The sequence below is a fragment of the Hoplias malabaricus genome, chromosome 12 (genome assembly GCF_029633855.1).
Source record: "Hoplias malabaricus isolate fHopMal1 chromosome 12, fHopMal1.hap1, whole genome shotgun sequence".
Classification (NCBI taxonomy): Eukaryota; Metazoa; Chordata; class Actinopteri; order Characiformes; family Erythrinidae; genus Hoplias; species Hoplias malabaricus.
The window spans coordinates 7216485-7241329 of NC_089811.1; the positions used below are offsets into that span (position 1 = coordinate 7216485).

Genomic DNA, 24845 nt, shown 5'->3' on the forward strand with positions numbered 1-24845 from the left:
AGCTCATTTCACTGGCGCTTTTCCAACAATATGGGCATGTAAGGACACCAACGAAAGGTGTTCAAGAGCCTCTGTAACATGGAGGTAAACAGGGTAAGGACACTCACTTCGCCTGTTTTAGTTGGTGTTAGTTAACGTTAGCTTGACTCGCTAAACTCGGTGGTTCAGATTATACTCGGCTACGTAGCTGCATTACGGAGGTTTATAGTGTCGGATGAATTCGAGTTCGACTTCGATCACATTTACAAGAATAACGGTACCTCTACATTTGAGTTTAGCTTATTGCTCGGCTATTGTCATGAATAATGTTGGTTATTTAGCTAGATACTGTCATAACAGTCAGTCATAACGGTGTTTTACCGCGGCGTTGTTCAGCTGTTGTCCACCAGTGACGTCACGGTTGCGTTCAAGAATTTCCTCGGGTTTTTCCGTCAATTTAATAAAATTGTCATTTTAATTCATACTTATATCTGTCAGTAACTAAAATAATGTGAAATATTCACGGAGGTCCATTAAGTGGTGCTTAGCCTTTAAAAACACGGAGAGGAGAAAACCATCATAAAAAATAATTTTATTAGAATCTTATAGAAACACAGGTGTGTGGCGAGTCGAGGGTCCAGTCCTGGTTCTGATGTACCTCTGTTCTAAACATTTTAGAGGGATTCCTCTGCTGCCAGCACAACAGACACTAAATCGAGCTCATTAACACTCACTTCAGAAGGTGAAGTTTATATATATATATGTGTGAGAGAGATGGGGTGAGGTACAAAATGCAACGCAGCAGAGCCCCCACCCCCACCCCAGGACCAGGACTGAGACCCTCAGTTCTAAACAATCCTCAGCTCCATCAGTTATTAATTACAGCGTTATGTTCCTGATCACAGATAAAACTTCAGTATTAATATCATTCCTTCATAAATCACACAGAAGCGCTCTACTGTCTTTGGCTGGCTGCAGGACGACGCCTGGCTTTTACCCAGAACGCCAGGCGGCATGTCGCCCCGCTTGGTAACGGCTACCGGGGAGATCTCTATGGCAACGCAGCGTCCTCAGCAGTGGACCGGCCAGAGTTTTTGAGGCTGAGCTCCTTCCTGTTTGACAAGCAGCAGGTTCCGCTGGAGTTTAGGAGTTCGATTGAGAGCAAAATTTGGAAAAGCTGAATGCCATTAGGACCGATACAAGAACCAGGAGAACCTTCTGGAACCAAAGACATGAGTCCAGTTTCTGCTCCAGACGATAGTTACAGGCCATCAGACGCATCAGCTGGAGAAGAACAACAGAGAAAACATTTTGAGGAATGAGTTAGAATTGATCTTCTCTCCCAACACTAACCACCCCCCGACCCTTCCCCATCCCCCCGGACATCAGCGTCCGTGAGTTATCAGCTTCTCCTCCAGCGAAACAACAGGAGTTCTGAGCCCACACGCTGAGCCGGACCACCCTCGGACCACCACAAGAAACGTGTCCACTCACAGCCGAGTGCAGGTCCTGAGAGTCTCCAGATGGAGAACTGGACACACTGTCGCTCAGACTGGACTTCACACACAACACACTCTCCACTACGTCACACCGCAGCCTGGAGGACAGAAATCAGACACTTTTAAGGTGGAGGAGGTACAGCTGCATGTAAATGTTTCCAATGGTGTTTTCAGCTGCTCTGGGTCTCCACAGGAGGGCGCCAGAGACACAGCGTTCACATAACACTGTTCTGCTTCTCACCTGTGCTCCATGACTTTGTTTTTGGGAACCTCCTTCCAGAACTGAGCAAGTTCTGAGCTCCCGACGCCAGCGTTCAGGTCCATTTCAGCCGCCATGATCAGGAAACGGTCCTGAGGGGACGCCTGGAACCCTGCACAAATAACAAACATTATACAATAAAGATTTACACATACACGCTATAAACCACACGCTACACTGCTTCAGTCCAGTGGTTAGAGAGAGAGAGAGAGAGAGAGTGTGTGAGGCAGACCTCCATGCAGTGAGACGACGATGTCAGCGCTGGCCCCTGGCTCCACGCTGCTGTTGCTGGGTTTTACTCGGTACTTCTCTGGAGCCGTCGTCCGAACCTGCACACAGCCATAAAGGGTTAAATCAGGAGAGAGGGATGAGGTCGTGGGGGGCAGAGAGAGAGCGAGAGAAAATACAGAGATGGACTGAAAACGAGACTCGTGACAACTGCTCTTTGCAAATGATGTTAATAATAAAGGAAAAAAAAAACACAAAAACACGCACCTTAAACGCCACCTGGTTCTTGGTCACATTGTTGAGGATGATCAGACACTTTCTCTCAGTGTCTCTCGCCCCAAAACTGAGCTCCTCAGCCGGACTGAGAGAGAGAGAATAAAACTGATTGTTAGGGTTAAATAAAAAATGAAAAAGTCAGGACTGTTGTGGAGTTTGGAGAGTGTTTCACAGACCAGGGAAAAAGCAGATATGGGCCCTTTAAAGACACTACAACACAGCTTTCTATGTAGGGAGTAGGACAGAAATAGGGGACAGGGTGAGTAGTAGGTAGAAGGGGATAGGGTTAAGAGTAGGGCGTAGTGTTAGTATGGGGTCAGGTTAGGAGCAGGGCATAGGGCGTGGTGTGGGTAGTGTTAGGATTAGTGGGGTACGGGGTCAGGTTAGGAGCAGGGGGTACAGGTAAGAGTAGGGTTAGACGCAGCGCCCCCTGTAGACAACGTACAACTCGCAGTCAGGAAGGAGACTGCATACTGTCCCCTACATTCTATAAACTACCAACAGATTCTGATGTCTTTACAGGGTGGGCAACCTGGGACAGTAACCAAGCTAATTACCAAAGCCCCTGGCCCCAAGGCGACAGCCCCTTACCTCACATGCAGTAAAGTGCCTTTAAAGGTGGTCTGGGGTTTCCTGGCCCCTCTGAACCGAATGGAGAGGTCCTTCTCCACATCCTCCAGCTTTATGCCGTCCTCCAGAAAATTGACCTGAAACACAGAGAGGGTCATTTCTCCAGACGCAACGCACACAGCCGGCCACAAACGGAAACACGTGGGAAATCAAACGAAGGGAAATCTGGATTCCATAATAAAAGTCACAGTGGAAACAATGGGACATCAAGGCCTTTCACTCCACAGCTAACATGCTAATGCTAACTACGACACTGCTCCTTTCACAGAACAGCTGTCAACACAGAGTTCCAACAGGGGGCGCCACAGACTTGTCCGCAGGACACAGCCGGCCTGGGTTTGAAGCTATCTGGGTCAGGGTCAGGAGCGTTTCTCTGTCAAGAAAATGGCCTGATGGGAAATCCTGACGCAAGGAGAACCTGTCTCCTTTAGCCAGAGAACTGAAACCAGGGACTTTCCCTGCTCCGGAGCTCAACCACAGCCCCGTGAAAGGCCCCTGTTCCTCTGGGCTCGGCTAAGGAAGTGAAACTGAAAGACGTTCAGAAAAACGCTTCACTCCCAGAGCACAGGGAAAAGTTCAAAGGTCATCTGAATGAATGGGCCAGTGGGCAGGGCCTCGTGGAGGCTGTGTGCAATAAAACCGTCCCAGAGTGAAGATCTGAGACGGAGAAGTTGTTTGGGAACGTGGCTCTCCGGCAGAAGCCGACCCTGGAGCTGGGTTTATTTTAATCTTTGGAGCTCAGTGAAACCAGGATGGAGCTCATTTACGAGAAAAAAAAACTGACACAAACAAAAGACCACGTTTAGAGTTAAAAATGGGAATGAATTTTTATTGGGCATTTGATTCCAGCCAAACCCCAGGGTTAAATAAAGCAGAAATCACTGAGGATCAACAAACAAGAGCTTTCATTGCTACAAAAAGTGTAAATCACAAGGTTCATCCTCGAAAAACGATCAGAAAAGTGCTTCTGAAACAATCAGCAGCGCAGGAAACTCATCTTCTGTTACTTGGTTAGTGTCAAATAAAATCAACATTAAAACAAACAAACTTATAATTAAAGCTAGATTTAACAGAAATAAAGTAGGACTTGAAATGAAATGGGTTTAGTGAACGTTATGGAGTTAATACCCTTCCCTTCTTTGTATCTCAACATTAAAGCTGAAGATAACGGAGTGTTTCTGTAAAACTTTAGACTCAGACACCGACTGAGCGGCTAGATCCTTCAAACCTCCCCCGAATCCTCTGCCTTTCTGCAGACCCAAAGGCACTTAGTGAAATAGAAAAACCTGAAACAAGCAGCTGGGCTTCAACAGGAACCAGGAATTCTCAGGTAATCGCAATCATTCAAATAAAAACAACAACATGTGAAATCAACCGGACACAATCACTTCAGAAAAACCTTCATCAGAGAAAAATAAAAAAGCACTGATCCAGAAATCATCCTCTAAAGCCTGAGGTCACAGCTTCGCCAACCGAACGCCTGAAATGGAGAATCAGAACCAAACCCGAGAGTAACGGGACGTCCTGGGACAGACGCTGGAGACAGTCTTTCAGCAGCCCTTGTTTCAAAACAAAGAGAAAGTCTGTTAGTCAGAAATTCAACACAGTCTCAAACCTACAGTTCAGAGAGAATCTCATCTCTCAAGACTTCTTCCCAGTCGTTCTCCCAAGGGAGGGGGGGGGGTGTGGAGAGAGAGAAGTGGGAAATCCACTGACAGCAAAATAACAGCGTATACTGTCTTTTATTTTAGGCTTCTGTGAATTTCCCCAGCTTCGTCTTTTTCAGTCTGATGACCTTCACAAACATGTGACCAGCAGTGTGTCACCCCACACACACTCAGAGTAGTTCCTTATAAGAAAACTGCAAGCTTCACACACTGAAACACACACACACTGATAGACAGAGGGAGAAAGAGAGAAGTGGAGCTGGTGCTGATTTTTTGTGCAGAGTCCTTTAGAATGAAACATGGACGTGAAAAAACATGGTGTTTTTGTTGAATCACAAAAAAGATTCTCACATTTTATTTGGAAAATAAAACAGAAAGTTCCAGAACAGGGACTGATCATTCTTTTAGGAGAGTCATAAACAACCAGTGATGTCTCATATTCCTGCCACTGTTAGCATTTATCTCCCAGGATGCACTTTCCTCACACTGCCCTCTCCTCTGGTCAGGAGGCTGTAAACACTCTAATCTTCTGCAATTACTGCAACTTAGTGCCCCACCTCCGACTCCAGAGTTCATCCAAAACTGGGTCAACAGTCAGAGCCCAAACTCAGAGCCACTCAGACGTGTTCCACAATAAATACATTAAATATCGTTCATATTATTCAATAGATTGCCACGTTCCCGCACTGAGAGTGACATCCAGCAGGGGTCAGTGTGTGGGGTTCACTCAGAGATGGTGCTCTGGCTCGTTTTACACAGAGGCCACGCCCCCATCGCCAAATTGCGTCGCCGAGGAGCACTATGGGACACGACAGCGGCGTGCACACACTGCATGTTATAATCACAGAAAGTGGGAGGGTCTTAAACCGGAAGCGTGTGTGAGGCTCTCGGATGAGAAAGGCTCTGTTCTGTGAAAAGTGTGGTACCTTTCTGGGTCTGAGAGACATCTCAGTGTTGAAGCTGGACTCCAGACTTTCCTTACACTCCGACTCCGTGTCCCTGGCCTCGCTCTCGTCCTCGCTCACGATTGGTCCGTTTTCACTGATCGGAGACCGGAAATCATCGTCCGGGAGCGGGGGGTAGCTGTACTTAAACTGGTCCTGAAAAACAAACACCGTGATCAGACTCGTCCTTCACCGGGGTCTGCACCGAATGTGTACACACCGTTCTACTACAGGAAGTGTAAAAAAAAACAAAAAAAAAAAACACACGGTTCTTTACGAAACCAAATGTGGTTATGTCATAGAACCCATCAAAATTTACACTAAAGAGGTGCAAGGAAAGGCCAGTGTTTCTGAGGGTCCTCCTACCGTGCCCCCCATGTGCGGTGGGAGATACTCAGGGCCGATGAACGTTTGAACCTCGGTCTTGGATGCAAACTTCAGCTTGCTGATGGCCTCAGGACCGAGCCACGTCTTCACGATCTTCCAGGCGGCTGCAGGAGCAGAAACACTTAGACGGCTGGACGCTTAAACAATATTTAATAAAAAGCATAACATATATTCAGTAAAACAATCTTACCATTCATAATCCACGGCATCTCCACTATCACCATCTTAGCTAAAAATAAACAGAAATAAAGCATTAGAAACATTTATCCATCCCATAATTACACTTTATCCCCAGTTCATATCAAACCACTAAAACACTGACCCAGGACCTGCTTCTTTCTATTACTTTATTTTGTCGTTTCTGTGATGGTTTCCATTGTTTAGTCACATTTGTTTATTTCCTTCTTTTAATGTACATTTCTTTAACGTTCTGTAGTAGTTGGAGACATCTGTGGTGCCACACCTGGATTATTCACGTGGCTCCGTAAACAATGCCCTTTTCATGGCTGAGTTTCTCTTTCTCTAAAGGTTGTCTTTAAGGGAAACAGATCATTTGAGGACAGGACTGAGCTGTGGCTCTGAGAATGGTGTAAAGAGCAAAAGGCTCGGAGCGGACGGGTCATTAGTATCTGACTCTTTCATAAAGAACACTGCAGCAGATCTTTTAATCTGTTTGAGGTGATGCAGTGTTTAAACTGGGCCAGGACTCGGTGGGGGGGGTGGGGGTGGGGTTAACATTGCAGTGGTCCACTGCCACCAGGAAGAGCCCCGTTTTTACTTTTCAAATCGCTCTTCACATATGTACTGACCAATAAAAACACTCCGTTCAGCCTCTGCTCCAGGTGGGAAATGATGTATAATCATAACTCTCCGAGTGAGTGCTGCTGGGAAACACAGGCGTGTTAAACACTAAACCTCACTCTCCGTTACTTCGTCTACTACTGCACTCTTCATTACTTTGTCCAGCTGTTTATTAGGGTTGTTTTCTCTTATGGAAGTCTCTGTGGGGAGGGGGTAATCAGGGAGTAAATGGTGTCTCTGAGGGAAGAGGGTCTGACCTATGTGTTTACATTAAGCAGGAGACAGAGCAGAGGCACTGAGGACACTGTGGAAATAAACACTTTGTGCCTGTTTATGAAAAAACAAAAAACAAACACTTACACAGAAACTTTGGATAGTAGACTTTAAAACAGTTAATGATATACTTCACAAAGTCCATGTCCTGAGAGAGAGAGAACAGAGATGTTAGAGAGATGTGAGAGAGCACCCTAAATTTCTGGACACACCTCATTTCAAGTCCCACAGATTCCCTGCAGTTTAAAGCTCTACAGACCCAAGAGCAACCCCCTGAGAAATGTCCCCTCAGTCGGCTGGTCCTGAGACTATCCGATCCGTCTCTAACGCTGCCCAATCTGCCCGACTGAACACCAACCAGATCATCATTAAGAGTAAGATCAGTTATCTAGAACACTAGGAGAACCAAATCCAGTCTCCGTGTGGTAAAAAGAGAGTACAGACTGGAACCGTATCTCCTGAGCGTGAGCGTCAGAGACGGATCCTGACCAAGTACGGGCTCAGTGATCACCGCCTGGCCGTATAGAAGGGCAGGAATAAACACTCCTGGCGGCCCAGAGAGGAGAGTGTGTGGTCACTGAGAGAGCACTTCCTCCTTCACTGTCACAAATTCAGAACAACCAGAGAACACTTCAGAGACAGGTTTAAACAGATCCTAAACTATCACACACTCACAGACCTAGAGAGAGAGTTTTAATGATGAAAGGATGTTTATTATTTTGTGGTGGTCAGTGAAAACTGAGGTGTTTTTGCCTCCAGTCATGAACTGACCCACTTTCCGGCTGCAGGAAGGTTGTGTAGAAGCTGTTAACTTTAAAGCTGCTACTCCTCCGCCCTCTGGTTAAACCCATCCCTACTGAAGGGTGTGTGTTTATTAACAGTAGGAGGATGTGTGGAGTCCAGAGGAGGGTCTGATTCGTCACCCACTCCCGTGTTCAGAAATCTGATCTGACTCACATCTTTGACCAGTCTTCAACACTGCTCCATCCCAGAGAGAGTTGGACTGGACCCAGGCTCAGACGTCTCCCTCAAATCAGACGCGGGGGACATGTGACCGTCCCTGAGAGCCAACGGACTCTCGTCTCCTGCTCGGCAGAAATCATTTTCACGCTCAGAGCCAGTGTTTACTGCCACCTGGTGTAAAAACTCAGCATTAAAGACCCTCACTGATGACGATTCTCTGCAGGGGGTTCTTCAGGCAGAGCTTTAAAGGAGCAGAGACAAGCAGAGCCCAAGTGTCGGGACGCGGACGTCTCACAGAGAGACAAGACACTAAACACAGATTACGCCACAGACCTGGAACGCCCCTGAGATTAAGAGTGCACCTTAATCCGAGACGTTCGTTTAAGCCTCACACAGATAACGAGGATAACGGATCTGTTCCTAATAAATATCTAAAAACACAGCATTAAAACAATCTCTATAAACATTTAAAAGGTGCATTCCCATTTCCCATAAAAGCCACACTATTGATTATTGACTATTTCTAACTCAAACTGCTCTGTTGGTCGTGAATGAACAGATTCAAACCCTTTATGTGGGTCCCACACATAAAGAGCGGCCATGTTTACAACACGGTTAAATACAGAAACATATCCAGGCCACTAGGTGTCAGTGCAGCAGCTGTTTCAGAACACCAAGAAAATGCAGTGGAAACCACTGTGGGCTGGTTTCAGGCGTCACGTAAACCTCCTGTGAAACATAGAGCAGCTCCAACGGCCCAGAATTCCTTGCGCCAGACACTTACGATGTTGCTGAGTCCGGACTCTGACATGTCAAAGACGACGGTGAGGGGCATCCCAGGCTCGCGCTTGGCGTAGCGCTCCAGCCAGAAGGCCACATACCGCTTCTTGTCCAGAGCCGTCTTGGCATCTTTCACATGGAGCTTCACTTTAAACCAGACTAAAACAAACAAAACAAAACAGGAATGCAACAAACAAACATCAGCAACAGCAAACAGCTTTTTATTTCTTTATGTTTTTAATTGCACTAAAAGCGTAACGTGTGATTAGAACAGAGGCGAGATGCGTCCACTGAGAGGCGCTGGTTCACACTCAAATATTAAAACCAGTTTTTCACAAAAAAATGTAAATAAACCACACCCCAGAATTAAACGTCTGCTACAGCCAAGTGGGTGTGTCCACAAATTAAGCCCCCGCCCCTATGCAAAAAAATCTAAATAAGACTTCCATAAAAGAGCCTCTACGGGACTCTATTAAAGAAAATACACTTACAGAGTTTGTTTCCTTCTTTATCGTAACCATGAAGATACACCGCTCCCGTTTCAAACATCCACCTCGGAACACTGCTCTCTGTCAGGTCTGAGAACAACACACACACACACACAGAGTAACATCGGCCTTAATGCCCCTGAGCACGTGGTGGAGGACTGGTGTTCCTCAGCAGGTTAAACAAAGCTGTGAAATTCAGTTCTGTTCATAAAAACCTCCACCTGACGTCCAGGAGTTTAATGAGGTCCCTCCGGACGGAGCTGTTCCAAAAGGAACCAAATTAAACTCGGACAATGGCGCCGACGCAGTTCCTCTGAGTCCGAAAAGATGATTTTCACAGCTGCAGTTGCGTTATAACCAACTTTCCAGAACTCATTAATAACACTCTACTGTCAGACATTGCTCAGAATCCCGAACAACATCAGAACTACCCCCCACCGCATTGTTTACAGAAACAACAACTACATCAGGGCCTGCAGGCGTGGTGCAACCGTTCTGGATGATGACCTGCAGTAAAAGGGTTAATAGGGAAGGATTTTATTTTCACTGCATTAATTTAACTTTCACTTTAATGGAGAAACAAGCCATCCTTCCTAAAAAAAATAATAACAAAGAAATCACTTTGACATTAAGATGCGACTGAAGGAAACCCTACCATTCACGTTGAACTCTTTCCGCCACTGAAAACTCTCATCGATCATTTTCAACGCATCGTCCACGACGAACTGTCTCCAGGTCAGATACCCGTCCACCAGAGCATCGTCCTTCAGCAGCCGCTCCACGTCCCGCGAGTCATACTTATCCACACTGTCTGAAATAAACTCACTGTTAACAAATAACAATGACACAACAACATGAAAATGAGCATTTGATCCCACCCCCAGTGCTGAGAGAGTAGATAAAGATAAACTCGGGCATAAAACAACAATAATCCGAAAAATCTCATTAAACATTTCATACGACCCTGAGCCAAACTAATAACTCTCACTAAACTTTAAATATCATTTAACCGTTCAACAGAACTGTGACCTGAGCAAAAGGAAAACAGAGTTTTTCATGTCTGGGTAAAACAAAGGTGCACTGAGGGTTGAGGTCACGCTTCAATCCAGACGCCAGAATAAATTGACACCGAAAATATGAACTTTGAAGAAGTTTATAGCATTTTTAACCAAACTAATCTGTCACTCAGACGTTTCAGCCTTCACTGAGACTACAGTCTACAGACTGCTCCAGGAAAGCCGCTCTTAAGCTAAGTAAGTTTAAGTTTTACAGCTTATCTTTAGCAAAGGTGGGGAGGGTTGAGTCGGGGGCTTACTTCTGTGCCTTCAGACAAATCCCACTCTAAAGGGGAAGAGGGTCTAGCCACAGGAAAACACACCCAAAATATCCTCTCAGTGCAGACCCTGAGCTCAGCTTCAAAAAGAAACCCACAATCCGCAGACCACCTGCCTCACATCATATGCTACTAACACCGTTTATTACTTACTCTATTAACACAGCTTATTACACACTAAAAAAACTTATCAGCTAATAATTTTTTAAATATTTTACCATCTTCAGATAATTTTAGTTTTATTTACAGAAGCCTTTAATTAAGAACTGAAATTATCTGAAGATGTCAGCAGTGAAACTGAGGAGTTCAGATGCCCTCTGGCCAGAGTCACTGTTTACACTGTTTACAAATGAATCATGGGTAATTTTAGAAAATAGGTGGAGTTTCCCCCTTGAATTCATGCTCTACTTTATAGACCACAGCAGTGACCTTTCAACTCTTTATTGATCAACTCATGGTGCAAAGTCTTCTTTCATCACTTCAGCCCCGAGTGACCACACAAACAATCGGGGGATTTCTCCAGCCCCGAGTGACCACCCCACCACCCCAATCCCTCCAGCCCCAAGTGACCGGCCCAATCCCTCCAGCCCAGAGTGACCACCCCAATCCCTCCAGCCCAGAGTGACCACCCCAATCCCTCCAGCCACAAGTGACCACCCCAATCCCTCCAGCCCAGAGTGACCACACAAACCTGATCAATACATCACCGAACACTAGACTTTTACCGAAGTCCATATATCGACCACTCCACATTTAAATGAAATCCAGTTAGACTCAGCACACAACCAAAACTAATTTGATATTTTAAAGCTGAGATACAGTGAGAGTGTAAGACACTTGCCTTTATTTACAGTTTTATTTGTACATTGCTTAACTTCTCTGAGCTTAACACAGTAGGAAACTACTGTAAACTAAAGTGTTCAGGATTGTTTAACAAACTAATCAAAATTCTGAGAAAAACTTCACTAAAGCTCACTCTAAATAACTTTCTTGGTACTTGCTCATAAACATATGACAGTATTAAAGTATCAAAGCAATACAGACGTTAATAATTTGACGTTGGCTAATATTCCTTTCTAATAATGTTTGTGTATTTGTGAACTAAATTTGAACATGAACTTCCTCCCCACTGAAATAAAACTAATTTAGAATCATATGCTTTGTACTTGACCAGAATAACAGCGTCCAATACAGCAACACGGACTCCAAATCGCGGATATTATTTTTAATACTATTTCCTAATGACGATGCTTTGGTTGATGTTCTAAGTAGAAAGTTACCTTGAACGTATTCCTCCTTAAATCTCTGTCTTGTTTCTTGGATTTTGCTCTCGACATCCTGTTGGGAGAGAGGGTTACACGCTTTCTGAACTGTTTGTGTGGTTACAAAGGAAGAAACTATGAAGAATTTGAATAAAATAAAGAGAAAAGACCTGCTCTGATTCAGACTGCACACTGTCCGCCATGTTAGAGCTGCACTGACTGAGCCCCTGTTTCCCCGCTGACACTGACAGCAAATGGACGCCATTCTGGCTCCAACACACATCTTCTGTGAGATACTCAGCTCCCTCCCTCTCCGGCTCGCACACACACACACTCTCTGTGTCTAAACACTCAGTGCCTCGCTGTCAACTGTCAACGAAAGCAGGGCTCTGAACTTAAGGTGTTTGTAACTAAGTCGCATTGGAGACGAATTTTAATGGCAGCGATATTTCAGCACCTTCCCAGGACACCGGTGCACTAACACTCACCGGAATAATTATAACTCTAAAAGAACAAAACCACTGTTTTATAAAAACAATCAATCCACACATGACTCGGTGACTTCTCTCGGATCCCCCAATTCCACATTGTTTTTTCCGTTTTATTTATTGTGGTATAATAACAGTTTAATACGTTGCCCAACACTTGGTTTTACTCTGGTTTAATTTAAAACATCATAAGCCCTCTCCCGCTAACCAGTAAAAGTACAGCCCCGTGGACGCCATTTTGACTCTAGTTTCCAGAAACCAGAGAGAAACAAAGGAAACTGTAGCACACTAAGTGTTCACACAACGGTTTTTTTTTGCATCCTGGTCGTGACGTCACACAACCCAAACAACACATTTTCAACATTAAAAATATATACGAGACTTGTGAATATAACGTCGACATAACGTTAAAAATGTGACTTGAATTTGTAGCTATTTTAAGCAGTACGTTGAATTCTAGTTGGGGTTTGCAACTAAAAATTTGCTAAAAGTTTGGATCCAGTTCTTATCTACAGTATTTTTCATTAACATATTCCTAAATATTTCATGGCTTTGCTATCGCTATTTTATGGAAATTGTTTCCGTTCATACTAGAAATATACAAAATTTAGTAGGTTCAGAATAAATATCTTATTTATTAAATAATATCCATAGTCATGAAAATAAAAAAAGACTGTTTATTGCAGACAATTTAAAATAGATTTTTTTTTCCCGAAAAGAATACAGTATGTAGTTAGAAACGGAGTAATAGGCATTTCAGAATTAGAAGCCCAATATTATACACTGATTTTGTTCACATTTAATTATGCAGGACGCATTTTAATAATTCATAACATTTAATATACTATTCAGTTTGTTTGAAAATAATATAATAACCTGTTTTAAGATTTTTATTTTTAAAATATCCTCATTTTATCGCTATGCGTTGTTAATTAAAAATAGAATACCTTTCTCGCTTCTTTGAAACTGCTACCTGCTGGGCTCCATCTGGGCTCCAAGTTCCAGAAAGCAGCTGGAAAAATTGCAAACAGCAACTTGGTGAGCGCCATGTTGGCTCTGGGAACGCCAAATCATAACAAAGATTATTTTCTACGCTTTAAAATGGGAGAACATCACTTCGTGGAATACGCTACGCTTGTGGCTTTCCTTTATTTTAAAAAAAAAACCTGATGCCTAGGTTTCATATTAATCAAATTGTTTTTTACGCTGCAAACGGAACCCCACAATAAAGTGTTAAGACTTCGCCATTTTGGCTCAAAGGGGACTGTGACGTATCGCCTCGCGTGACTCTTCGGTTTGGCGGGTTTTGTTGTGGCGCGCTTCTTTTGAAGAAAAGGGACTTCGAGCCTTCTTCAGGTATAGAACTAAATGAGACATGAGGACGATATATAAAATATTCCTCTGTGACACTATATACGCGGAGTTTCGTTCAGAATTCAGCAACTAATGTGATTTACAATTTGTTTGTTGATATTGAGTGCTGTAGTCTATTTAAATTTAATCATGTAACCATCTATGTTTGAGGTAAATATTCTCTGTATCTAGAAGGTAGAAGGAAATCCCTACTTGCTTTAAGGTGAATTATTCAGGAAAAGTAGTTGTGCCTTTTCCAAATAGAAATGAGTCTTTTATAAATATTATTTCACCCATTTATTGAAGACTGATGTGGCTTAATTTATAACATGTTAATGTTTCTCTTGCTCTCTTTCTCTTTCAGCTTTATTAACTGAATAAGCATTTGCCCTAGTCATAGACACTTTGACACTATCAGAAGAATTAAATCAGTTATCATGGTGCCCGGTCAACAAGTCCGGGTCCTCTCAATTTGTGGAAGACTTCTTGTCATTCAACATAAACATACAAGTCCCAAAGGTTCTAATGTTTTGTACTGGAACATGCTGTTTAGCCAAGAATTGTGTGGATTCATAAATAAGGATGGAAATATTGGTTCTGTGTACAAGAATGCCTCAAGAGAAGTTGATATTGTTTGCTGTGCTTTGGTCCTGGATGTCAAGACGAGACAAAAAGTGCCTTGTATTTTATTGAGACTTCTCAAAAAGATGACTTATAAGTACTTGCTGTACTCTTTGGATGCCTCAAAAAGTGCCAGACTTCACATAGAGCTTTCCTTACCTTATGAGTTATGCAGTGACATCTCAATATTACAAGGGCCTACTTTGGTCTGGAGTCATGAGGACAAGGTTTTCTATACATCTTCAGAAGTTGGTGGTGTGAAAGAAGTACCGATTTCTTTAAGTGTCAACATTGTAGGAGAGTTGCCTCTACGCCAAAGAAGAATAGGTGTTTTAGGTTCAAAACTAGAAGACAAAACAAGAACAAATTTTGTCCTCCACCTCCTTGAAGATGGTAGAAATTTTGCTGGGACGTGCCTCATTCCAGAAGCCTATTCCTCAGTCATCCGAACGTTAGTTGTGATCTCGACAGAAGAGACAAACGGATCCCTGAGGTCAACTGTCCTAGCCGCTACTAGCAAGAAGCAGCTGGTTCGTTTTGAGAATGGATTGCCTGAAGATGTGTGCATTCTTCCATACGAAGGGCCTCAGAGTATTCGGACAGTTCATGTAGGAAATGGTGGCTGCATCATTGCCATTGTTTTTGACCATGGGAATGTTTGCGTAGTGTGGAACGACGGTTTCAAGGTAAGTTTTAATCACAGATTCTAACATCACAACAGACGCATTAAAATTCACCACAAGGCACTGCAACATTCCTCGCGAAAATACTCTGCACTAGTAATCAGTGTAGCCTTTTACACCCACCATGCGTCACACTCAGCTGCAGTACAGCGTGTGAAGCCCAAAAATACACTTTGTTGTGGTTTGTAGATGGTTTTATCACAGGAAAATCCAGAACAAATGGAAATCGCTTTTGCCTTGTGATGCTGTCTCGCGTGAAATATCAAGCATTGCAGAATGGTGTGAAATTTCCATTAGGCGTTATGCCCAAGGTCCAATGTAGATTTGAAAGAACCATAACAGCAACTGAAGGCCTCCATCATGACCCTTATCCAGAATTTCTTCTCATTGTGTAAAGAACTCGACGGATAAATAACATTGTGGGTTTCCTCCAGGTGACTGTCTGTGAGGAGTGTGGTGTGTTCTCCCTGTGTCTGCGTGGGTTTCCTCCGGGTGCTCCGGTTTCCTCCCACAGTCCAAAAACACACGTTGGTAGGTGGATTGGCGACTCAAAAGTGTCCGTAGGCGTGAGTGCGTTGTCCTGTGAAGGACTGGCGCCCCCTCCAGGGTGTATTCCTGCCTTGCGCCCAGTGATTCCAGGTAGGCTCTGGACCCACCGCGACCCTGAACTGGATAAGCGGTTACAGATAATGGATGGATGGATGATTATGTTGGTTGGCAGAATTTGGGGAGAACATTTGAGCTCCGTTATGTTCGTCTGCTCAGCGTGAGCAGGGAAGCATGGCTGACAGGAAGTGTTTGTTTTGTCCAAGATACTGGTGCTCTAGAGTGACACCTACTGGCGGAATATTGAATACAGCACTGTTTAAACAGGAGACTTTGAATAGCCCTTGTGAGGTTAGTTACAGGCCACTTCCATGAAGTGCTTTGCATTGAAAAATCCAGTGTAAATGTTCCATGAAAAGAAAAGTGCAGTGATTTTTATTAGATCTCTCAGAAAGCCCGTCTCAATAAATTCATGTCAGCAGGACGTGCTGTGGTCATAGGTTTTTCAGTTTCTGTGATATACTTAGAGAAGTGTACTGTGAATAATTTATTACTGTAAACATTTGGCTCAGGCACTATTTATCATCCTCAGAGAACATCCTCACTGAAGAGAGGTTTTTATACAACATTTTTATTATGAAATAATGAAAGGGACTTCAATAAACGTCAGTCAGTGTTTTAATTGATCAACGGCACTCAGAGTGAACTCAGCAGAGACCCATCTCCACATTATACTCTCTTTAATGTAATTTATCTCACACGTATTGGCTCTGGTTAACACCTTACTCAGAGAAGCACCTTTGCCTGGAGGCGAGAGGGAGAGGGGAGTTTGAGTTTCGAGGAGCTGCTTTCGTTCTTCTTTCTTCATCCAGATCACGTCCTCTGAGTTTCTCCGTCGGCTCGAGGGTTGCATCATGCCATTCAGCGTCGTTTGTTTACTACTATTTTTTTAAAGTTGCAGCATGAGGACTAAGAGTTCTTTTTTCTGACGCTTTCAAGCCGTGGCCAAGGGAAGATATTCCAGGACATAGACCTGAAAGCTTCTTTCCTAAGAGTGGAGAGTGGTTTATTCCCATCACATTCTCGGACGCTGGGTTTATGTTTTGACCGTGCCGTCCCATGAGGCCGTGTTCTGTATTAGAAGTGTTGGGTCCGGCAAGCGTTTGAGTGCTAATGCATGTCCAAAACCCTCTGACAAATCCCCTGCTGGCCTCAGGCCGGAGCATCTGCACTCACTTTACGTCTCTGTTTTAAAGTGCTGTTTCTGATGAGGATCAATGTGAAAGATCAGACAAGCTCTGCTTCGAAAATATGAAAAATATTCCATGTGTCGGGGACATGGCACATTTCTGTTTATTATTACACTCATAAACAAATATTCATTAATTCATTATCTGTAACCGCTTATCCATTTCAGGGTCACAGTGGGTCCAGAGCCTACCTGGAATCATTGGGCACAAGGCGGGAATACACCCTGGAGGGGGCGCCAGTCCTTTACAGGGCAACACAGACACACATTCACTCACACACTCACACCTACGGACACTTTTGAGTCGCCAATCCACCCACCAACGTGTGTTTTTGGACTGTGGGAGGAAACCAGAGCACCCGGAGGAAACCCACACAGACACAGGGAGAACACACCAACTCCTCACAGACAGTCACCCGGAGCGGGTATCGAACCCACAACCTCCAGGTCCCTGGAGCTATGTGACTGCGACACTACCTGCTGCACCACTGTGCCGCCTATAAACAAATATAAATATATACCTTAGATATAAACCGCACTGTGCTTTAATGTTAATAAAAGACGCCTGGTGCATGGCTCTGATGTTTGCGGTTCTCAGGAAGGTGGAGCTTAGAGGTGTTGATATGACAGCAATGATCAATAAAACCCATCCTACCAAAATCATCCGGATGCCACACTCGGACCTGTGTCATTTTGTGTTTATGTTCCTACAGGTGGCGGGCTGCTGGACGGGAGTCAGGTCTCTGCTGGTGGACGACTTCTTGGGCTGTGGCTCAGAACAAATTCTGTTGATATTTGAAGATCCTGATGAAGAAGTCCTTGGAAGATTCCTCCTTACTGACCTCTGTGGCGTCCATTACTCGGTTAGTGAGACTATAGCATTGCTCAGGAATTAGGTTCAGGTTTGGGGGGCGTTTTTATTTAAACTGATGGTGCTTTTCCACTGCACAGTCCCAGCTTGGCTCTGCTCTTTTTAGTTACACAGTGCAGAAGGAAAGCACCGTGAGAGAACACAGCTGCACTCAGTGTATCACCTTCATCAAAAGAATGAAACAAGCACGTTATGATGTTAAATATCAGAGGGGAATTAAAACCTCACTGGAACAGTGGAACTGTGTTCTCTGGAGTGATGGAGTTCCTCTGGTGTGTGGAACAGTGGAACTGTGTTCTCTGGAGTGATGGAGTTCCTCTGGTGTGTGGAACAGTGGAACTGTGTTCTCTGGAGTGATGGAGTTCCTCTGGTGTGTGGAACAGTGGAACTGTGTTCTCTGAAGTGATGGGGTTCCTCTGGTGTGTGGAACTGTGTTCTCTGGAGTGATGGAGTTCCTCTGGTGTGTGGAACAGTGGAACTGTGTTCTCTGGAGTGATGGAGTTCCTCTGGTGTGTGGAACAGTGGAACTGTGTTCTCTGGAGTGATGGAGTTCCTCTGGTGTGTGGAACAGTGGAACTGTGTTCTCTGGAGTGATGGAGTTCCTCTGGTGTGTGGAACAGTGGAACTGTGTTCTCTGGAGTGATGGAGTTCCTCTGGTGTGTGGAACAGTGGAACTATGTTCTCTGGAGTGATGGAGTTCCTCTGGTGTGTGGAACAGTGGAACTGTGTTCTCTGGAGTGATGGAGTTCCTCTGGTGTGTGGAACAGTGGAACTGTGTTCTCTGGAGTGATGGAGTTCCTCTGGTGTGTGGAACAGTGGAACTGTGTTCCGTGTGATGTTTATGACACTACTGCAGCCCCTAGTAGACGCTCCTGTTGTAGGATGTGAATCCAGGGTTGTGTGGTTATCACGGTGGATGTAGAGCAGCGAATTCTACTCATGTAAAGTATAATTTATTTACAGCGCCAGCAGCCAGTGAGTCCTCTGTGGGTTGGCACTTGCTGGAACACACGCTCTCTGTTTGTTTCTTTCCAGTGTGGAGGTCCAGAAAGTGAAGACCGGAGAGATGTAGCCCCGGAGAACACGCTGCAGACGGTTAAAGCTTTGGACTCCAGACTTCAGGTAAATCACCACAGGGGGATCAGGAATATCACGGTGCTGTTCCTCCAAACGTAAAAGCCTTTTCACACCAAGACAAACGCACGTATACTAACCGTGTCCTTCACACCGAGTCTGAACCCGACAGACTGCGCCGCTGCGTCAGATTTTGAAGTAGAACCTGTTCTAATTTCTGCTTTGATGGATGCATTAAAAATGAGGCAGACCAATCAGAGCGCCGTTGTCATGGTTACAGACCAACCAAATTAGCATTAAGACGGTGGCTGAACGGCTTGTCTTGTTTGCAGCAGAACACAAAGCTTAAAACATAAACAACACATGGAACTACAGCGGTTAAAGAAAATATACCCCTTTTTATGAGAGCAGAAACAAAGCAGAGCCTCACACTCCCCCAGTGACCTTCAGAAACACTGCTGAACTCTCGGGTTGTTCTGGAGGTTGGGGCTTATTCAGTGTGTTTAGCTGCAGTGTTTACTGTAAATTGACAAATTCATCATTGTTCCTACTCAATAAATCAATTGATTCTTCCTCCTCCAGCGTCTTCCCATGATTCCACAGCTGAGGCAGAAAACGTCGGACGCTGTGTGAAGGTTCCACTGTGTTAAAAATCGCATCCCTTTTTTACATACGAAAAAATAACACTCAGTGTGAAAAGGCTTTAACTGGGTGTTACTCAGGGCTCCATCTGGTGACCCTTACTGTTTCTATTGAACAATGTGCATCTTTTACACTGTGATAGGAACATCCACTTCCACTGGAAGTCCAAACCAAATCCACGAGACGACAGCATGAGCCACTTGCTCCGCTCAGTGTTCACCTCTCTGTAAACTCTCCAGACCTTTACACAACTGTTTGTGTCTGCAAAGAGTTGTGCCTGATTTTGGATATCAGTCTCAGGTGTGTGTGTGTGTGTGTGTGTGTTGACCTTTCAGAGTGGGGTGGTGTTCCTGCAGCAGATCCAGAGAGAGCTGAGTGTTAAAGAACGAGTTTTGCAGCGATCTGTGACGGCTCTCACTGATCTGGCAGCAAACACAGAGCACATCCCTCCTCCCCCTCAGCAGGTCAGAAGCCATCCAGATAAATACGCCCCCTAAAGGGAGCAACTGTACAGTACACACCTTCCACACAGATATTCAGAACGAGGTTATGAGATGGTCTCTGTGTTTTTTCAGGAGGGACTGGTGTGTTTGTGGGATGAAGAGAGTGAGGAGGATGAGGCGATGGAGATGGAACCTGGAGAACGTTCTCCTGAAGTTCTGAAGCTCTGGCAGAGAGTGTTTGGAGAAAAGCTGGTGTTCGGTGTTCTCCTCTCAGCCAACACTCACTCGTACGTTCACGCCTCCACACCTCTGTTAAATAGTGGCCTGAATGTGTCAGTCTGTACAGAAAATAATTCAAACATTGATGCGCCAGTGTGTGCGTGGATTCAGGAAGCCATCCTGGTGCCGCTTTAACCTCACTCTGATCACACAGCTACAGTAAAAGCCTCAGAATCAATTCCAAAATCTCTGCACTGCCTCGGCGTCTCTCGGCAAGGGTTTATCCCCAAAATAACTCTCACTGCCGTTTGTTACAGCTTCCCACTGGCTTTAACAACGACACAAAGGTAAAGGACGTAGTGGCTCTTATGGCACATCAGAGGTGCGCCCTCTGTTGGTGAAGTCTCAGTCTGCTCACTGTGACAGAGTGAGTTAGAAACTGAACGTGTGGTGACCTTAGTTTCTGATCAGCTATGTGTTGAACCTAAGCACTGAAACATTTAAAAATGACAAGGAAATGTTACTGCGAAAACAGCAAGTGTGCAGGCGACTGCAGCATGCAGCTGTGTAAGCGTTGTCATGGTGATATGGAGAAAATGGGAATGGTGGCATTAGGAGAGCTTTGTTCATTTTTAATTCACTGTGTAGTTTTGTTTTGTCAGCATTCAGTGTGATCTACGTTTACAGAGACGTCAGAGGACTGCTCATATTTATCTATTTATTACACACACACACACACACACAGAGCAAGTCGTGTGTTCAGCTGCGTTTAAGACGTCTGTCCTTAAAAATATAAATAAATGAGTCCTGTGTGCTGCACGTCTGCCTGGTTTCTATGGTAACGGACTCTATAATAATCAACCCCCAGTCTCTCTCTCTCCCTCCGTTTCTGTCTCCTTTATCCTTCTCTCTTGCTCGCTCTCTCTCTCCATTTGTTACCTTTATCATTCTCTTCATCTCTCTCTCTCCCTCTCTTTTGACCTATCTATTCTCTCTGTCTGTCTCTCTATCTCCCACTCTATTCCTGATGCCCCCAAAAAACAGCAGTGTCTCTCAACTTATGAAACCCTTTTTTTTATTTATTTATTGTAAATCAAATGAAACGAGAAATGAAAGGTATTTTTGAGAGACATCAGAGTGGAGTTAGAGGGCAGCACTGAGTAATGTTTGTTTATTTGAGCTCTGTTCTTGTAACGTAATGGTGTGGGAGTGCTGTTGGGGGTTGGGAGTGTACTCCCTGGAATGTTGAGGATGGTGTGTAGGTTCTGTTGGTTCTAACACTATATTTACATGTAGTGAGGGTTTTGCAGATGAACGATCCGCTTAATCAAACACTGGTCTTTAACTACATTTTTACACAGATTGAGACTTTCCAAACGTAACATTAGCTGGCCACAGGGACATGAAGCACATCAATCGTGTATGTATTCCATCCAAATCTAAATTAACAGAGGTACTGGTTCTCCTGGGTTCTCTCTCAGATCCGAGACGGTTACAGGATTCGTGCTCCTGGAGCCGAGTGGAGCTGTGGTCCAGAGTAGCTGTAAAACTCTACCGTATCCGGTGCTGCACTCCAGCTCAGACCTGGAGCCTCCAGCTTCTAAAAGAAGAGCTCCCCCTGGTGGTTCAAAGGATTTCAGACCTCCACAAACAGCCGTGATGATTGCTACCGACTTGGCTCCGCTCCTGACCTCCAGCCGGATCTCCTGCTCCATCCTCCTCCACCTCCCAGCCTCCAAACCAGGACCCACTGTTCATCAGTGTGGTCAGGTCAGTGTGGATGTAAAGGATGTCCTCCAGGGGGCGCTGCAGCCCCATCTGCTCACTGACTGCACTGTTATCTCAGGTAATATATGATAATGAATGGCTGTTTGGGACGAGCTGCATGGATCCTGATCTTCGGTGTGTGTTTTATAGTCATATAGTTATTGAGACAGTTTATATCACGATTATATTGATATTGAATATTGGCCCAGCTCTAGTTTCAGGGTTGATTTTACTGTGAGAGCGAAGAAAGGAAAAGATTAAAAGCCAAAGTGTAAAGGGCAGGAACGGTGGAGAGTTACACAGCACACGCTCAGAGGAGGACACTGATGCCTTGAGAAATGTTTTTCTTATCCGTGTCTCCAGAGGACAGTGCGGAGGACATCCTGAGCATGTTGGCCGCGTTGGACTCGTGGTTGTTCTCAGTGGAGAGCGTGGATCACACTCTAGTGGACGTTCCCCGGTGGACAAAGGACAGGTTCAGCGCTGAGTCAGTCGGGGTTATTCCTCAGGTTCTGTTGATTAAGAACACACACCCGTCCTCTCCAATGGTCCTCCACTGGGAACCTTCCGGACCCTTCCAGGCGCTGCTCCGCGTCCACTGCAGGTCAGTCACTCCAATCAGATCCGCAGTCTCACTCACACGGGGCCCATGCTGGGTTTTAATTGGCCGATTTAATCCCGAATTTAGCTTTCGTTTCTGTTTATAGTTTTTCTAAATAAATCAACTTCAGTTAATGTTTGTATTTGCAGGGGTCAGTTGGCCGTTCTGCATTTCCTGGACTCTCTCTGTGACTTCCTGCCGGCCTCTCATCACATCCGAAGTCTCTGTAGCTCCACCCCCCGGGGGTGTGGCCGAAGCTCCGCTCGTTTACTGGAGAAAGAGCTCTGGGTAGTAAAAGAGGGCGTGGCCTCATTGCTGCATGTCAGACAGGAAGATGAGGGACAGCCGAGCACGGCCTCAAGAGAATCCGCCTCTCCTGAGAAGCTCCGCCTTTTTAGGGAGGAGTGGCATAGAGAGAGAAAGAAGAGCAGCAGGATACTCTGCCCCCTGGTGGATGTCTCACAGTACCGCAGCCTTTTGGGTACACTGATTGAGACGCAGCTGGAGGGAGACATCGCCGCCCTGCTGGAGACGTGGGGACATGACGCAAGAAATATAGTGGATTAAATAGGGGATATTTCCAATATCGGGGGCTAAATGTAACGTCATTAATTTCATAAAAAATTATTCCTCCACTGGAGCAGGGGGACACCGTCCTCAACGGGAATCCCAGCTGTTTCTGGGAAATTTCTACTGGTTCATCCGTGTTTCTCAGTCTTTAGACCTGAACGTGGACACGGGGCGAGAGAAGAACCACAAAAACAGTCAGATCCTGAAAATACAACTTAATATCCCTCACTTACTGTTTGTGTGTAATGAACGGTGAGAATCCAACATGACTTTGGAAAGCAGAGGTGTGCCCAAACTTGTGAGGGGTGGGTGTTGCATCACTCTGGATAAAACCCGGAGCGTGTAATTTCGTCTTTGGGAATAATTGGGAGTGGATTATTGGAATGTAATTAAAGTGTGATTAAAGCTATTAATGTGTCCACGGTGCTGAGTTCGGGGACAGGGGACGTCCCTCCGTCCGGACGCCTTGGAGACACCGTCAACATCTCAAGTGCCCCCCCTCCCACTGAGTGACTCCAAAACACCTCACCCCCCACTCCCCAAACACAGCCCCATCCAGATTATCCTGAGAAAACACTAAGTTTTGAGACGTTCCTGAGAGGACGGAGATGGAGACATTCAGGAGAAGCCGAGACACTCCTCAGTGAGAGGACAGAGACGCTCCGGGGGACATGGCTCTGAAACGTGACACAAACCAAGGCCCAGTGTTTCCTGAGTCCGGTGACAGCTGTGGAACAGAGTTTTGGACTGGGGAATTTTCCCCAGGGGGGGACATCAGCTCCTCCAGCTGAGTGTCCTTCCTCTCTCTCTCTGTCTCTCTCTCTCTGTCTCTCTGTCTCTCTGTCTCTCTCTCTCTCTCTGTCTCTCTGTCTCTCTCTGTCTCTCTGTCTCTCTCTCTCTCTCTGTCTCTCTGTCTCTCTCTCTCTCTCTCTCTCTCTCTCTGTCTCTCTCTCTCTCTCTCTCTCTCTCTCTGTCTCTCTCTCTCTGTCTCTCTCTCTCTCTCTCTCTCTCTCTCTCTCTCTGTCTCTCTCTCTGTCTCTCTCTCTCTCTGCACATTTCCACTGCAAGGAACCTACACAACTCTACTTGGCTTGGCTCTTTTGCTTTTCCACTGGCCTGGTCCTGGAACCGGGTTATCAGTCCCTGCTCGCTCCAGGTTCCAGCCAAGCCAAGTACATTCTAAAGGAGATGTAAACCCTGCAGTGCTCTGATTGGCCAGAGACACCTGTCAATCACCACGAAGTGCAGAGCTCCTGCACAAACTCGCCACTTGCAAAATCTCTGAAGTTACAGCACCTTTCACATTTGGTTTTATCGACTCACAACATTCCCCCGAAGGATTTTTAAGAGGTTCAAACTGCTCCTTGGGTCGGCGGCCAACGAAAATCTCCAGCGAAAGCCAAACGTGCGGCAAGGAAATGTTATTTGTGAGAACTGGGGGTGGAGCCATGTTCAGTTCAAACAACAACAACAACAACACACCAATGATGATGCCAGTGATGAGACTGGCTCCATTTCGCAGGGGAGCTTTTGAAGTGGATAGGCGACAAGCTTTAAGTGAGCCAAGTCGAGCCGGACCTATTCAGTGAAAAAGCTCCATCTGTCTCCCTCTGTCTCTCTGTCCTTCTCTCGGTCTCTGTGTCTGTCTCCCTGTTTCTCTGTGTCTCACTCTCTTTCTATCTGTCACCCCCCCCTTTGACCACAGCCACAGCTCAGTCCATCCCTCCACTGAGGGAACACCTCAGCCACGTGGGTCTGAAAGGACATGGAGCCAGAGAGAGGTCTGAGGAGCTGTACGGGAGTGTCCTGAATAGAGTGGACACAGTAATTAACAGGGTAACCTCTGAGTTGGGCCTGGGGGTCAGTTCGGGTCAGAACCGGTTCTGAGCCTGTGTTTGTGTAAATAACAGGAAGCTATTTATTTACAGTGGGTTTCATCCCTCTATTTC

General features: G+C 45.3%; 2 protein-coding genes across 4 annotated transcripts; one reads left to right on the plus strand and one right to left on the minus strand.

Annotated features, from left to right (window-relative positions):
- Positions 1-574: 574 nt before the first annotated feature.
- Positions 575-13532, minus strand: mospd2 (motile sperm domain containing 2). Of its 3 annotated transcripts, none has more exons than XM_066686603.1 (15): positions 11940-12424; positions 11788-11845; positions 9830-9985; positions 9178-9264; positions 8691-8845; positions 7031-7091; positions 6060-6098; positions 5849-5973; positions 5465-5638; positions 2833-2948; positions 2233-2326; positions 1970-2066; positions 1720-1849; positions 1474-1576; positions 575-1263 (listed from the first exon to the last, which is right to left on the minus strand). In XM_066686603.1, the coding sequence occupies exons 1-15, from the start codon at positions 11970-11972 to the stop codon at positions 1123-1125; spliced, it is 1569 nt and encodes a 522-aa protein (XP_066542700.1). In that variant the 5' UTR covers positions 11973-12424; the 3' UTR covers positions 575-1122. The 3 variants fall into 3 exon arrangements, with proteins under 3 accessions (XP_066542700.1, XP_066542699.1, XP_066542701.1); XM_066686602.1 differs by lacking the exon at positions 11940-12424 and adding an exon at positions 13205-13532 and having other exon boundaries at positions 576-1263; XM_066686604.1 differs by lacking the exon at positions 11940-12424 and adding an exon at positions 13231-13253 and having other exon boundaries at positions 576-1263.
- Positions 13533-13986: 454 nt separating this feature from the next.
- fancb (FA complementation group B) lies at positions 13987-23761 on the plus strand. The gene is made up of 8 exons (XM_066641099.1): positions 13987-14917; positions 17423-17572; positions 18616-18702; positions 19632-19760; positions 19872-20026; positions 21440-21804; positions 22089-22329; positions 22476-23761. The coding sequence occupies exons 1-8, from the start codon at positions 14048-14050 to the stop codon at positions 22891-22893; spliced, it is 2415 nt and encodes an 804-aa protein (XP_066497196.1). The 5' UTR covers positions 13987-14047; the 3' UTR covers positions 22894-23761.
- Positions 23762-24845: the final 1084 nt, after the last annotated feature.

Coding starts and splice junctions, on each gene's coding strand:
- mospd2 (XM_066686602.1), bottom strand. CDS start 13,306: ATGGCGCTCACCAAGTTGCTGTTTGCAATTTTTCCAGCTGCTTTCTGG. Junction 6,099..7,030: donor CTACTATCCAAAGTTTCTGT/GTAAGTGTTTGT, acceptor GTTTATTTTTAG/CTAAGATGGTGATAGTGGAG. Junction 1,850..1,969: donor CGTCGTCTCACTGCATGGAG/GTCTGCCTCACA, acceptor TTATTTGTGCAG/GGTTCCAGGCGTCCCCTCAG.
- fancb (XM_066641099.1), top strand. CDS start 14,048: ATGGTGCCCGGTCAACAAGTCCGGGTCCTCTCAATTTGTGGAAGACTT. Junction 17,573..18,615: donor TCTGTGGCGTCCATTACTCG/GTTAGTGAGACT, acceptor GTTTCTTTCCAG/TGTGGAGGTCCAGAAAGTGA. Junction 20,027..21,439: donor CTCTCAGCCAACACTCACTC/GTACGTTCACGC, acceptor GTTCTCTCTCAG/ATCCGAGACGGTTACAGGAT.